The 14,120-nt window shown below is 39.9% G+C and overlaps 1 protein-coding gene across 7 annotated transcripts in view; it reads left to right on the forward strand.

The window, feature by feature from the left end:
- Positions 1-14,120, forward strand: part of OTUD7A (OTU deubiquitinase 7A) — a 138,400-nt gene that overhangs the window by 76,179 nt on the left and 48,101 nt on the right. For all 7 annotated transcript variants that reach the window (XM_075764397.1, XM_075764396.1, XM_075764393.1 and 4 more), the window contains exon 5: positions 7,366-7,520. In XM_075764397.1, coding sequence (XP_075620512.1) covers positions 7,370-7,520 — 151 coding nt within the window. In that variant the 5' untranslated portion in view covers positions 7,366-7,369. The remainder of the gene's footprint in view (positions 1-7,365; positions 7,521-14,120) is intronic.

Below are 14,120 nucleotides of genomic sequence, written 5' to 3' on the forward strand. Positions count from 1 at the left end.
ATTTACATTCAGTTCAAAGTGTCATTTGTGCATTGTGTGACACATTTGAAAGGAAAACTGCAAGTATATATGTGTATCTATACTGTTAACCACAAGAGGAGTGATGTTTATTGACAGATGGTTATAATATGGCTAATTGTGTTAGAACTCCTCCAAGTGTGTATATTTAAAGTGTAAGTTGTGTTAATGCTTTGACTAGCCATGCGGAGCAAAGGTGGTTTTGTAGGTGAGGAGAGACTATGTTCATCTGGCGAGAACAGTAAGTCTGGTAGCCATCTGGCTTCAGAGTCACTGCTGCCTCCTTTACAGTTTATTTTCCTTTCTTGCTTAGTAGTTTTTACTATTCCATCTGGGTGGGTTTTCACAGCTAATAGTAGTTTTCTGGCAAAGATATTATTTCTTTAAAGACTTTGGGGTTTTTTTGGTCAGGTTTTGGTTTGTTGGATTCCCCCCTCCCCCCCAAAAAAATTCTAGAGAGCTGAGAAAACAACTCCCTCTAGGGATAAAAATAGAGCTAGTTCAAATGTATATAGGGAGGATTCTACCAGCTCTGCGCCTTGCTTTCAGAGTGTCGAGCATGCATAGTTCAGGTTTTTGTAAAGGTTTTTCTTCAGGGTGAGGTAGTACAAGTAACTGCCAGACCACCTGCCACCTGTGATAATTATGACTACAAAATGGGGTAGATGTTATGTTTGCTGCATGAAAAAAAGAAAAATAGACCATGGTTAGTAGTTAGTACTAACAGTTAGTAAATATACTGCTATAGTAGGAGACCTGGTATTTGAGTTTTGGAGAGGGTTTTGGGGGTTTTATGTTTGGTTGGGTTTTTTAGTAGAGCTGTTAATATTTGTGGATTTGGTAGCACCACGTTCAATTTATAAAGTTTTAGGGACTTTGTGAGACCTTAGCAGTGTATGAGGAATGAGTTTCCACAGCAGGTTGCTCTTCAGTGGCCTGTGTAGCAGAGATTTTAGCTGTCTCTGATAGTATTTGATGTGCTTAATTCAGCACTGTTGAAATTTGGAGTTTGCATGGAAACTGTGCAGGAGCCCAGCTCCAGTCAGCACAGCTCTGTAGATCTTATTTCATTTTTAAGTAATCCAGCACAGTGAACCAGTGTTACTTCAGGTCATCAGTTCTGTTTTCATCCATTTTTAATGTTCATCAACATGTTTCATCATTGATTCTTCCATCTTTTCAGAAGCATCTGTCCAAATAAACACTATTAATCTATGTTGTGCTCTTAATTTAGGTTTGATGAGTAACAGGAAGAATTAAATAGCATGGATATTTTTGTGCAGGTGTTGCAGGGCCCAGAGCCTAGAGAATTAAATGGCATAGTGCGTTCGTATAGAGAGAGCATTCAACTAGAAAACGTTTTCCTCGCACTGTCCTGGATTTGGAAAACCTTGTTTGGGTGTGCTTCTTGGCACCCAACACAAGGCAACTGTTTTCTACCTGTACAGCTATTTATCATTATATAATGGAACCTGGATATTATTTAATTTGAAATTATTGTTTTTCAGTAAAACAACGGCTAGCCTTATCTCTGGCTCTGTTGCACGAGCTGTGTTTTCTTCAGCTGTCAAGCACGGATATTACCAGTTTTATATATATATATATATATAGACAGGGAACTTTCTGCATTACCAGAAAGAACCTCTTTTGTAGAAAAGATGTTCATAGGCAGCTTACATAACCTTTGCTGGGATGAGTTACGAATTAAATGTGTCTGTTGGCATGGTTACTGTATGGGTTCTGATGATCATGTAATCAAGAGGCAGTTTTGAGGTGGTGGGTGATGTCATAAATGCAGAAAGAGATTGGTCTTCTGCTGTTAAAAGGATATCTTTTCAATACTACTGTTGAAAATACTGAAATAATGCTGATACTGGGAGAACTTATGAATTGACTTCTTCAGACTGATATGCACTTCAGTTTTCCAAATTTATGAGCAGTCTAGCCCCCACACATAGCAACTGTACTTGAGTGCCCAGATGGTGCATTTTAGATTAGCAGTGACTATACTACTGAGTCACTTCTGACTGTTATCTGAAATTCACTGTGCTTTGTATCATTCACCTGTGGCAGGTTCTTTCAGCTTGATCCATATGTTTTCATCCTGCTGGTTAAGATTTATTTCCTTCTTTCTCCTAGTCACTAAAGAAATTAATTGTATTCAATTTCTTGCAATTTTTTTTGTATGGATGTTAGTGCTGTTTAGTACAGTGGATCTCTGTGTGAGTATTTTTATTTTTTAAATAAAAGTAGCATTTTTGTCCTGCACTTGCATTGAAACGGATTCAGTTACTAAAAAACAAAGATGCCAAATTTGGCCATAATCCACTAAGGTAGTTCTCTTCCTGAAGCGTCTGCATTCCTTTTTAACTAGCCACCTCAGTATTTCCAGCCTTCCTTCTGTTACTACAGCTTAGTTGTATTACATTTTAGAAGTGTTTCCTTTGTCCAGTGGTGATCCAGATACACAGTTCGTGGGCCTTCACTGGACTTGCTCCTGTATGTCCATGTCTGTTTTGTGTTGGGGAGCCAGAAAAGGACATAACGCTCCCCATGAGTCTCACCAGGGCTGAATAGAGGGGGTAAGGATCACCTCCCCTGCCATCCTAATACAGCCTCAACATGATGATACAGTTGTATAAATAGTATAAAAGCATAAACGTAGAAGTGGTATAAAACATACAGTGGTACAGTGTAGGGGCCAGAAGACTGAAGTAGGTAGGATTAGTAACAGCGTAATAATCTTTGATACTGAAAAGTGTGTAATCGTGTAACTATATCCCACGCACTTTCAATTTGTTGGAGTACATTGGCTTTTCCAGGCAGTCCTCATGTATGAGGCTGACAAGGACCCCCCTTCTTCTGGGGCGGAAGGTAAATGATGTTTGTATTCTACCTGGGATGTGTTCTTGCAGAAAGAGGCAATTCCTAAGAAAGCAAAGGCATTCTTTTTTTTTTTTTTTTTTAAGGTTAAATATAACCAGGTAATTGCACATGGAGTAGGAAAGGACTCTGTTTCATTTGGGGAACAGTGAAATCAACTGGTTTCCAATTTCTTTCACAGTTTATTTCTCTATAGCTGTGGTACAAGCAAGAGCAAACCAGTATCATCTGCTACCAGTAGGAAATCTCCATGCTAGTCCTTACCCTTGGCATGTGGTAAAGTTGCAACTGAGCCTGTGAGGAGGAATTAACAGGAAAAATCTAATTCATGTTCAAAGGTTAACTTTGACCAATGGTGAATAACAAGCATGAAAGTAAAACATACACTTTTGCTTATGTCGCGTATCATTTAACGTCATCCTGTTTGTTTTGCACTATTTCTGCAGCCGTGTAGGCAGGGTAGAGGTATGGAGATACCTTTAGCATAATTTTGTTTTGAATGCCAGCTGTCTTAATAGCTTGCCTAGCACTCTTGAAGTGCCTGCATTCATTTTTCTTTGATATTTGTAGAGAAAATTGTCTAGAAGGATGGGTTTCACTTTTTCAGGAACAAAAAATAGGTACAAAATGCAGTAGGGCTGGTGTATTTTTGTTTGCCATGGATTTGGCAAGAACAACTCCCATGCCAGACATTGTGTCGCATTTCACTTGATGCAGAACATGCTCTGCTTCCTAATGGGTCCTTCCCTAGGTGATTGTGCCCCCAAGAGAGTACCCTGGTAAGATTGCCCCCCACAGACTGTTAAAAAACCAGAGTAAATATGGTACAGCAGCTCATTAATAAATGACCATACAACAAAACAAAACAAATAAAACTTAAAAATTACTGTAATATCAGCTCCTTCTGTCTCCTTTTTAAAATCAACATTTGAATTCTTTGTGAAGTGGCACTGTTTCTAGCGAGGTGCCACCAGCCGGGTGCTGGCTGCATGCCACTGTGGGGTGTGGCAGAGCCGGCTGGAACCGGCTGAGTCCAGCATGGAGCAGCCCCGAGCTCTCCTCACAGAGGCCGCCCTGCAGCCCCCACTGCCAGGACTTGGCCACTGACTGCCAGCGCAATGGCATATTGGTGGGATGCTGGTTTTCTCACAGTAAGCTGCTGTCACTTTGCCTCCAGACAGGCAAATCCTTCCTGGAAGGAAACCTGACATCCTCCACTTGTGCAAAAAAAAAATGTTGGTGCTTTTCTCTTATGGTTAAGCTGGTATTATGTAATAACTGCTCTAGAAAGCCCTGGATAGATGGCTGGGTTGGGTGGGGTTTTTTGGGGGTCATGGGGAATTAGATACACAAAACAGTAAAAATGCTGATTGTTTTAACAAGTACTCTAATTGCATCTCTCAGAAGAACAGAGGTGAAATCCTGCCAGACCCTTCCTTTCTGCCTCAGCCAGCTGGGCCTCAGTTTGTCCAAGTGTTTATACTGTATATTTATTGCAGGTATTTCTGATATTTTCTGATAATTTCTCACTACAGAAGGCTACGGAGGGCTACAGTGATGATTAGGGGACTGGAGCATCTCTCGTATGAGGAAAGGCTAAGAGAGCTAGGTTTAGTCTGGAGAAGACTGAGAGGTGATCTTATCAATGCACATAAATATCTAAAGGGTGGATGTCTAGAGGAAGGGGCCAGACTCTTCTCAATGATGGCCAGTGACAGGACAAGGGGCAAAGGGCACAAACTGGAACACAGGAAGTTCCATCTGAACATGAGAAAAAACTTCTTTATTGTGAGGGTGACAGAGCACTGGAACAGGCTGCCCAGAGAGGTTGTGGATTCTCCTTCTCTGGAGATGTTCAAAACCCACCTGGATGCAATCCTGTGCAACATGCTCTAAGTGATCCTGCTCTAGAAGGGGGGTTAGACTAGATGATCTCTAGAGGTCACTTCCCAGCCTATCCGATCTGCGAATCTGTGACTATGGGCAGTGGCAGAGCAACCAGGTGATAATTTGCTTGCCTGGCTGACAGTTATAATCTTTCTGCATGTGGTGGGTTGACCCTGGCTGAGGGCCAGGTGCCCACCAGAGCCGCTCTATCACTCCCCTCTTTCATTAGACAGGGGAGAAAAGGTAAAACTTACGGGTCGAGATAAGGACAGGGAGAGATCATTCTCTAATTATCATCACGAGCAAACCAGACCGAACTTAGAGAGGGAATTCATCTTATTTATTACTAAGCAAAACAGAGCAGAGGAATGAGAAATAAAACCAAAATCTTAAAACACCTCCCCCCACCCCTCCCATCTTCCCGGGCTCAACTTCACTCCCGGCTTCAACCTCCGCCCCCCCCCAGCGGCACAGGGGGACGGGGAGTGGGGGTTACGGTCAGTTCCTCACGCGGTGTTTCTGCCGCTTCTTCATCCTCAGGGGGAGGACTCCTCTCATCGTTCCCCCGCTCCAGCATGGAGTCCCTCTCACGGGAGACAGTCCTTCACGGCCTTCTCCAACGTGAGTCTCCTCCACGGGGTGCAGACCTTCAGGAGCAAACTGCTCCAGCGTGGGTCCCCCACGGGGTCACAAGTCCTGTCAGCAAACCTGCTCTGGCGTGGGCTCCTCTCTCCACGGCTCCACAGGTCCTGCCAGGAGCTTGCTCCAGCGCGGGCTTCCCACGGGGTCACAGCCTCCTTCAGGTGTCTCCACCTGCTCTGGCGTGGGGTCCTCCACGGGCTGCAGGTGGAATCTCTACACCCCCTCATCCTCCCTCCATGGGCTGCAGGGGAACAGCCTGCTTCACCATGGTCTTCACCACGGGCTGCAGGGGGATCTTGCTCCGGCGCCTGGAGCACCTCCTCCCCCTCCTTCTTCACTGACCTTGGTGTCTGCAGATGTTCTTACATCTTCTCACTCCTCTCTCTGGCTGCAAAAAAGCGCTCTCTAACTGTTTTTGTCTTTCTTAAATATGTTATCACAGAGGCGCTGATTGGCTTGGCCTTGGCCAGCGGCGGGTCCGTCTTGGAGCCGGCTGGCATTGGCTCTATCAGACACAGGGGTAGCTTCTAGTAGCTTCTCACAGAAGCCACCCCTGTAGCCCCCCCGCTACCAAAACCTTGCCACGCAAAACCAACACACTGCATAATGTGAGCATTCCAGTTACACAGGGATGTTTGAGAAACTTAAGAACCATTGCAACAAGGCAGGAAATACCTACCCCAGAGGAGGAGGTGCCCTTCTTAACTTCCCTACAAAGTTGCTCCTGGAGGAGACAAGGAGAAAGGCATAATTGTTAATTGAATCCATGAGATGATTCCCAGAGTTTTGGGATGGCAGCAATACATGGGCCAAACACCAGATTAAACTCAAGACTGGTGCTTTTATCATAGCTCTCACAGGCAAAGAAAACAAAGGGATAACGCAGCAAACAGCAAAAGCTGAAAGTGGCCATTAAGATATCCTGGACTTTGCTGACCCCAGCCAGCAACTAAGCACCTACTAGTGGCTCATTCACTCTCCTCACCCACCCCCCACCCCCCTGCAGTGGGATGGGAAAGAATCGGAACAGCAAAAGCAAGAAAAAAATCTCGTGGATTAAGATAAAGAGAGTTTAATTAAAGGGAAGGAAAGAGGAGGAAAAAGCAAGTGACGCAATCATTCACCACCTCTCACAAGCAGACTGATGCCTAGCCAGTCTCTGAGCAATGAATACTTTGGAAAGATTCTACTCCATTTTTACTACTGAGTATGATATTAAATGGTCTGGAACGTCCTTTCAGTCAGCTGGGGTCAGCTGTCATGTCTATTCCCCCTCCCTGCCTCTTGTCCACTCCCAAGCCTACTCACTGGGGAGGGCAAAGTAGGAAACACAAGGCCTTGAGGCAGTGTAAGCACTGCTTAGCAATGACTAAAATATTGATGTGGTATCAATGCTGGTTTAGCCAAAATTCTAGAAAATGAATGAAGAGAATTTTTTCATCCCAGCCAGACCCAGTGCAGTGAAGCAGCTATAAATTACAGAAGTGGTATTGACAAGGCAAATAAAAGAACAAATACTAAGCTCTGTTGTGTATGTGTTAGTAAGTAAGGACAAAGAGCTCTAGGCTAGCCAAACGTTTAAATGCTTGCTAAACTTCAGTGTATGAGCAGTGACAGTGATATGATGATTGTGATTTGAATGTGCCTGTGTTTAGCTGGATTGGAGTCTTCAAGTTGCAGAATTATTTACAAGCTGCACATAAGAAAAATCAATAAAAATATGAAATGTTAAGAAAAAGAAAACCTTTCAGTGTGAGTGATCAACAGCTTCTAGGCTAAGGCAGAGATGGATGACAAATGCTGTTTATTTTAATATGCTGTAACTTGAATGTTTTAGCATTTTTAACAGTCTTGTTCGGGCAAGAGAGGGAAAAATGTGGTTTTACATCACTTTGGAGTATATACTAAAATCTTGTTTCTTTTTCTCCTTGGCAGATGGATGCCTTCTAGCCAACCAGTGAGTCCTACTGCTGCTACATATCTGGCAGCATCTCTGAATGATCACATGACTCTTGATATGGATGCAGTCCTGTCAGACTTTGTTCGGTCCACAGGGGCAGAACCAGGTCTGGCAAGAGACTTACTGGAAGGTAAGGCTTTCAGGACACAAGTATTTCCTGTGTTTACTGCTTGCTTAAAGCAAGAACCAGTCATGAAAAGAACTCTGGTCTATGGAAACAGACATTTCTTAATATTTTGACTAGTAAGTGAACGCTTGTAATAAGCTGACAATAGATTATGCAAGGTAGGTGTGTTTTCAGCAGGAGCCTTAAAAAGTTCTTAGTGTAAGATTGCTGTATTTTAGGTTATTAACAGTCAAGCCTTGAAAGTATATGTGCCAGGCACAGAGGGGAGGGGGCTTTAGCTGAATTTTGTCATTTTCAGCTGCCTAAAAGTAGTTGTAAATGTTTTGGCTCACTGTGCAAAGCAGCTAAGTTTAGTCTGAAATAGACTTACTGTAAAGTATATAGAGAAATCAGAGAGATTTTTGAGGCCCAGTGATTAATGTGCATACCTGAACTTCATGGTGTGGGAGTCAAATGGTTAGGTTGACAAACATCTAGAGGAGCCATATGAGAAAAATAACTGAGTTTGTTTATTTTATTGTAGTTGTTTTAAGTTTATAAACTTAAAAGTGGAAAGACACCTTTGATATTTGAAGGCAGTTTGTAATAGTTGATTTCATTTCTTCTAATGTGAGCTAACAACAATTGTGAAGATGGGAAGTTAAAAATGAGTAGGTGATATCTATGTAAATTGCAGGGTGGTTCTGTGGGCTTGATACATGCACACTGGACTTTTTCCCTGAAAGATTTTTCTTTTTAATCTTAATATGCTTTAAGAAATGGTATGTTAAATCAAAGTAACTACTGAACAGCCACCACAGACTTAAAAGTATACATCAGGGTATACATCTCCTTTTTGCAAAAGCAATTTCACTTTATCATATGTATGCTGAAAGTTTTAAATTTTCCTATAAGTTCTTTATTTTTACTCTGGGTTTTTCAATAATAAGGAATGATATTAACACGGACGTGCACACGATTTTGCAGCATTTCCCAAGTCATCTGTGTTATATTTAATACCTTAGAATACCTAGCTATGAATATCATCATTAGCTCGCTATATTTAAGAGACCTCTGTTTTGTCTGACTGATTTGATCAACCTGTCATTCTAGCCTAGAGTCTGTCTTGGTCTGTTGGGCTTTTTGAAAAAGAATGAGAGAAGGTTTTTCTCAGCACTATCAGGATTGATTGTCAGTTATTGTGCTGATAAAGTATTGGCAAAATTGGAGAAAGTGTTCCTGCGTATCAGAGGTGGCTCAGAAGAGTTACTTGTTTTCCTTGCTATACTTTTTCCTTGCTATAAAGGATAATACTTCCGAATAAATATAGAATAGTATTTTTCTGTGTTGTACTTCTCATTTCTGTAGATGAATAAATTCATACCATACATATTAACAAAGAAATAAGCAATAAGCAATTTAATTATTCTGAACTGGCTAGTAGACATATACATCTAGCCGTACCCAGGAATTTATGAAAGTAAAAGGGATTGTTACTAGTTGTGGACAAGATGTGCTCACAGGAACACTTCATCACATGTAATTGTGGCTGCAATTTGGTGCAACAGCTTCTAACACTGGCCATATCTTCTGCTAGGGGACAGTAAGTGATCCCGTGGTTTCCCTTTTGTTTAAAAAAGACACAGAAGGGACTGCCACCCTTAACGCACTTATGACTGTCTTTCATAGTTGTCACAGTGTGTAGATGCTGTGGGCTCTGTGAGCAGCACTGAAACCCATGAAATAACTTCTTAAACAAAATTCAGAAGAGTAACCCCTCACACCATGGTGCACAAGGCTATAGCAAGTGTATTGCACTTGGTCTTGGAATTATGATGTCTGTATAATATTTTCAATTCAAAATTTGAAAACCAAATACTTCTGAGAAATTTCAAGATTTGGTTGTAGTTTCTAGCCCCCAAATGACTGTCATAGAGAACTTTGCACCAAAAAAGCTTGCTTGTATAGACCCTCATTTCCATGTAATCACAAATTTTGGTCAGTTCTTCTAGGGTCCTATAGCCCTTCTCTCTTTCTGATCTGTTTACAGATTCTATTTTTATAACTTGCTCAGACTTAATGTTCATATCGTGTTTCTGTGGAGTGTACACATCTTTTTCCAGAGCCATTTCTAATCCTGTTTCCTTTGTTCATCTTTTGGGAGAAATATCTTGAATTTCACTATCCTATAGACAAACAAGGAAACCGGTTTCTGCTTCCTTATCCAATTATTTTAATATATTAATTGTTTTGATTTTTCCTGTGGATGCATCGGGACAGTATTGTGCACAATATGTGGCACTCTCCCTGGCAACAAATGGGCAAGTTAAATACACACTGACTGTTTTACAGATAGCTAAAAAGTCTATACATTGCTTATAGATCGCATATAGATTTTCAAAATTGCCAGAAGCTGTCGTAAATGTTGGCTCTGTTGATGTTTCTATACTCTGCCTGTCCTGCTGGTAAAATCTATACAGTTTTTTTTTCTGTTGACCTTTGTATTGAGCACAGCTACTTGTCTCACTAAAACATTCCACTTGTGCTTGACGCGTATCTTCCAGAAGGTGTACAATCTTGATGTGAAATGAAGATATAAAGAGTTTGGGGTTTTTTAAAATGAGATACATATATACACACACATACACACACACACTCTCTCTTATATTGGTTCTGATTTATTTGTGTCTGGTACTTTTTGCCAGATATTAGTATCCTGAATAATACTATAAACCAATTGCTTTTCTATCTAAGCTAAGCATGTTGAGCTCCAAGTCTCACTTTCTGTCTCTGTGTTTTCTCTCTCATTCCAAAGAATGTATACATAAATGTTATGGCTGTTTTTATATATATAGTTCTAGTGCAAAGATTGCCTTTTTGCAGTTACATTATATGTGCTGCTGTTTGTGTCTTTACCCAGGTTTGCTTTAGTATTGCACAGGGAGCTTGTGATCAAGTCTATGCTCAGTTTGACAACTTAGAGTTACCAATTCTAGAATTCTATGCAGTTGCTTTACTGTTAAGGAGTTCAGATTTCACAGACTTAAGATCTTAAAGGCATTATTTCAACGGTATGAAAACTTTTGTCACGCGTGTCTGAAAATGGATGTTAATGGAGACTTTTAAAGCTGCATCAAAATTAAAAATGGGTTTGTTTTTCTTAGTTCTGCCTTAGAAATTAGTTTTATTTCATGAAATTGCTTTGCTAACATTTAGAAAAGCCTTATATGTGTCTACTCAGCCATTCATCGGTGGATAAAACTCCATTAAAAATTGCTTAGTTTGTGTTTGTCCAATGCATAATTCGTGTTTCATTCCTACTTTTCAAATAGAACTTATCGAGTCTGAGAGGCCAGTTGTAGGTTACTTGCTATGTGCTAATTATGTGATACAGCTATGGGAACTTACATGTACAGACTTGGAGAAAGTACAAGGAAAGGTATCTGGAGGCAGAAGGGACTTAGCACTTAACTGCACATAGACATACACTTTAGTAAGTCATCTGCCTTACTGTTTGAGTTTTCCTGAGGATTGTAAAGACCCTTCCTTCCATTACAGTTTATACTGATAATTTGGTATTATATTATAAACAGCCCATTTCTGCTGTTACAGAAGACTTTTGAAGGTTGAGATTACAATCTGATACGTCATAGAGCTGTTTGTTATGATTGATTCAGTGGTTTGGTTTTTTTTCATTAAACTGTATATAAATATTTCAAAACTAAGGCCTTTCCCAACTGTTCAATATAACAGTGGCAGTATTTACGACTGGATGTATTTTGTAAATGTACACCATTTGTGTTAATAATTAAGCACAGCAAAGAACGTTACATTTATAGTCATGCAGAGCTATATAACTGGCATATTGTAAAGGATAGATTATGCATTGTTTTCAAGCAGAGGTTCTGATAGCACAAGATCGTTTACCTTATTACTCATATATGCATCTATTTAAGATATACAATCATATGAGTAATCAGAGTTTATTCCACTCTCTGATAGATGCTTAGTAACTCAGTTTAATGAGAGTTTAGAATGACTTTATAGCTTTGAAGTGTGAATACTCTTCTCTCCCCTTTCTACCCCCAGCTTCTTTTTCTTAATGTTGAGCATCTGAATAACTGCATGCCCACTTCTAGGATGAGAACCCTAGGTAGCTGAGATCATGAGAAAAATCCTTTTGTGGGGATTATGTACAGCTAACCCAAACAACACCTTATCTCTCTCGGTTCAGGAGGCTCTCATCTACCCTTCTCTGTACTAGTATAAATTTTTTCTTGTGCCCACAGTGTGCCTGCATGCCTGAGCAATAGCTGAGTGAGCTATTTCTGGGCTGAATTCTCCAGATGATCTGTCTCCATATGAGAATCTGTCTTTCATCAGAAGCTGCAGTACTCTTTGTCCGCTCTGATAGTTACTGGCAGTGTCTTACGCATGGAACACTTCATGCTTGTTTTTGGTTGATTGTTCTTCTTGGTACCTTTCTGTACTTTTTACACTGAAGGGCTTTTTCTTCCTCTACTCAGTACTCCATGCTTTCTTTGTCTGAATCCTGTCCTGGACCACTCAGACTACTTCCAGCATTCTTTTCAGTTGAAAGAACAGCTTTCTACCAGCCCTGGTAAAATGAGGAGCTACTATTACAGCTGAATTATTAAAATGGGCAGCACAGTTCTTTCAGCTTGGTTGTGATTACAAGACTTTGCAGTGTTCATCCTTGTTTAGGGTTCCAGGGAGGACACTTGGGTGATACCTATTTACACCTTCATCTCTAATTTACAGAGACTTTAAAGTAAAAACCCAGCAGGAATTACCTTGTGAGAGCCAGCACATCTACAGATAAGTGTCCTCAAATTCATGGCATCTCCAAGACATTGTAAATGCTGATGGTTTTCTGTTAATAATTACAAGTCAACCAAAGAATGATGAGTATGTCCCTATGCAAATAAAAGTACACCAAAAGCTAGTTGCTGACTGTAGCAGATAATCAATAAAATCATGGGTTGGGGAGAATATATGAGCACCACATATGTCAGCAGATTATAGAGTGGAGAGAGTGACTGTGACAGTTGCTTGGCTCTCCAAGTAGCATTTGGCTCAGGGGATGTGGTAACTGGATCTGACATTACGCAGTGTGATGGTTCAGGAATCAGGTATGCTTAAAGCAGATCACTTTGTATCAAAAACGTCTGCTACAGACCTGCAGACCTGCGATCTTGTCTCTGTGCACCTTCATTCAGGAGTAGGGAAGGCTGTAGAAGTTTGTGTCTCTTCCAAAAAAACTCACAACAGATTTATTCAGTCAACCTGCCTGAAAACAAGAGCATTCCCATCACTCTAAATCTTACTCTAACAACCTTTCACATAATTCCTTGAGGCAAAGGCTTCATTTTGAAGTAGCAGTATACAAGAACACAGTGTGAACCTCTATATCATTTCCTAAGTTTAAAAACACTTTTAAAAATTGCTTTCAGATCTCACATTGGATCTTGTGTGCCAGGACAAGATTATCACCAGTTCTTTTCCTGTGTATATTCTTCCAAAATATATTATCCCCTATTTTTAAACTTACGGGTGTTGGTATTATTATCCTGTCTTTCTAACTTATTAGCTATAGAAAACTAGATGGTTGAAAGACAATCAGATACTTAAAAAAAAAAAAGGACACAGTTTGGGGTATAGAGGGACACAGTTCATTCCATATTATTGTAACGGAGTTTTTCCATTGGAACACACACATTCTGTGTGTGTTCATTAGATTAGCCTCATTTTTGAAAACAGGAACTCCAGAAAAGCAGAATATTCTATTAGAGTCCCCTTGTATGTTTAAGGTTGTAGCAAAGCTCCACATCAGAATGAGATCATCTGTTCTATTTAATCATTACCTTGGAGATCTGCTTCTGATGCTGTTAGATTGTCCAGGTCACCAATACCACTGTTTCCAGTCTCTCAGCTTTTGATACTCATTTTCTTTTCTATCCATTTTATTTTTCAGTGATTAATTGTTTATCTCTTGATCGCTGAAAATATATACTCAGCCTTTAATCTCATTCATAGATATGTTCCTCATACACTGATATATATATATATATTAGTGAAAATGCTTAAGTGCTGGCACTTATGTTCTTTGAAAATAATTGTGTTCGATATTGATATTAATAGCCAACATTTTGTCTTGATGTGTCTAGTGCAGCACAGGAATAATTTATGGGACAATTTAATGTGGATGTATGAATGGATTGAAAAAATAGTAAGAATAAAAAGTATGTGAAAAGTTTTATCATGCTTTCAATTTTCCTCCTTGACTCCAGTTAAAAAGAATAGAAATCAGTGATTTGAAATCTTTTTATTTCTAATAAAGGCCAAGAGCATGCTCTTGCCTTGTACTGTTACCTTTATGAAAACAAAAGCAACTTAAAACATTTTCATGGCTACGTGGTATAAAACTCTAATATTGGACTTCTATATTTATTAAGATGCTTACAACTATTTTAAATTAATTGTAAATTAATATTTATAAATTTCAACTATGTATCATTAGCTTTGCCAATTATGTATTAGTGGATTGTACACATTTGCTAAACCATTTATTTCTTAGAAATGTTATTTTCCAACTTCACTTTC

Source organism: Balearica regulorum, chromosome 12, assembly GCF_011004875.1.
Source record: "Balearica regulorum gibbericeps isolate bBalReg1 chromosome 12, bBalReg1.pri, whole genome shotgun sequence".
Classification (NCBI taxonomy): domain Eukaryota; kingdom Metazoa; phylum Chordata; class Aves; order Gruiformes; family Gruidae; genus Balearica; species Balearica regulorum.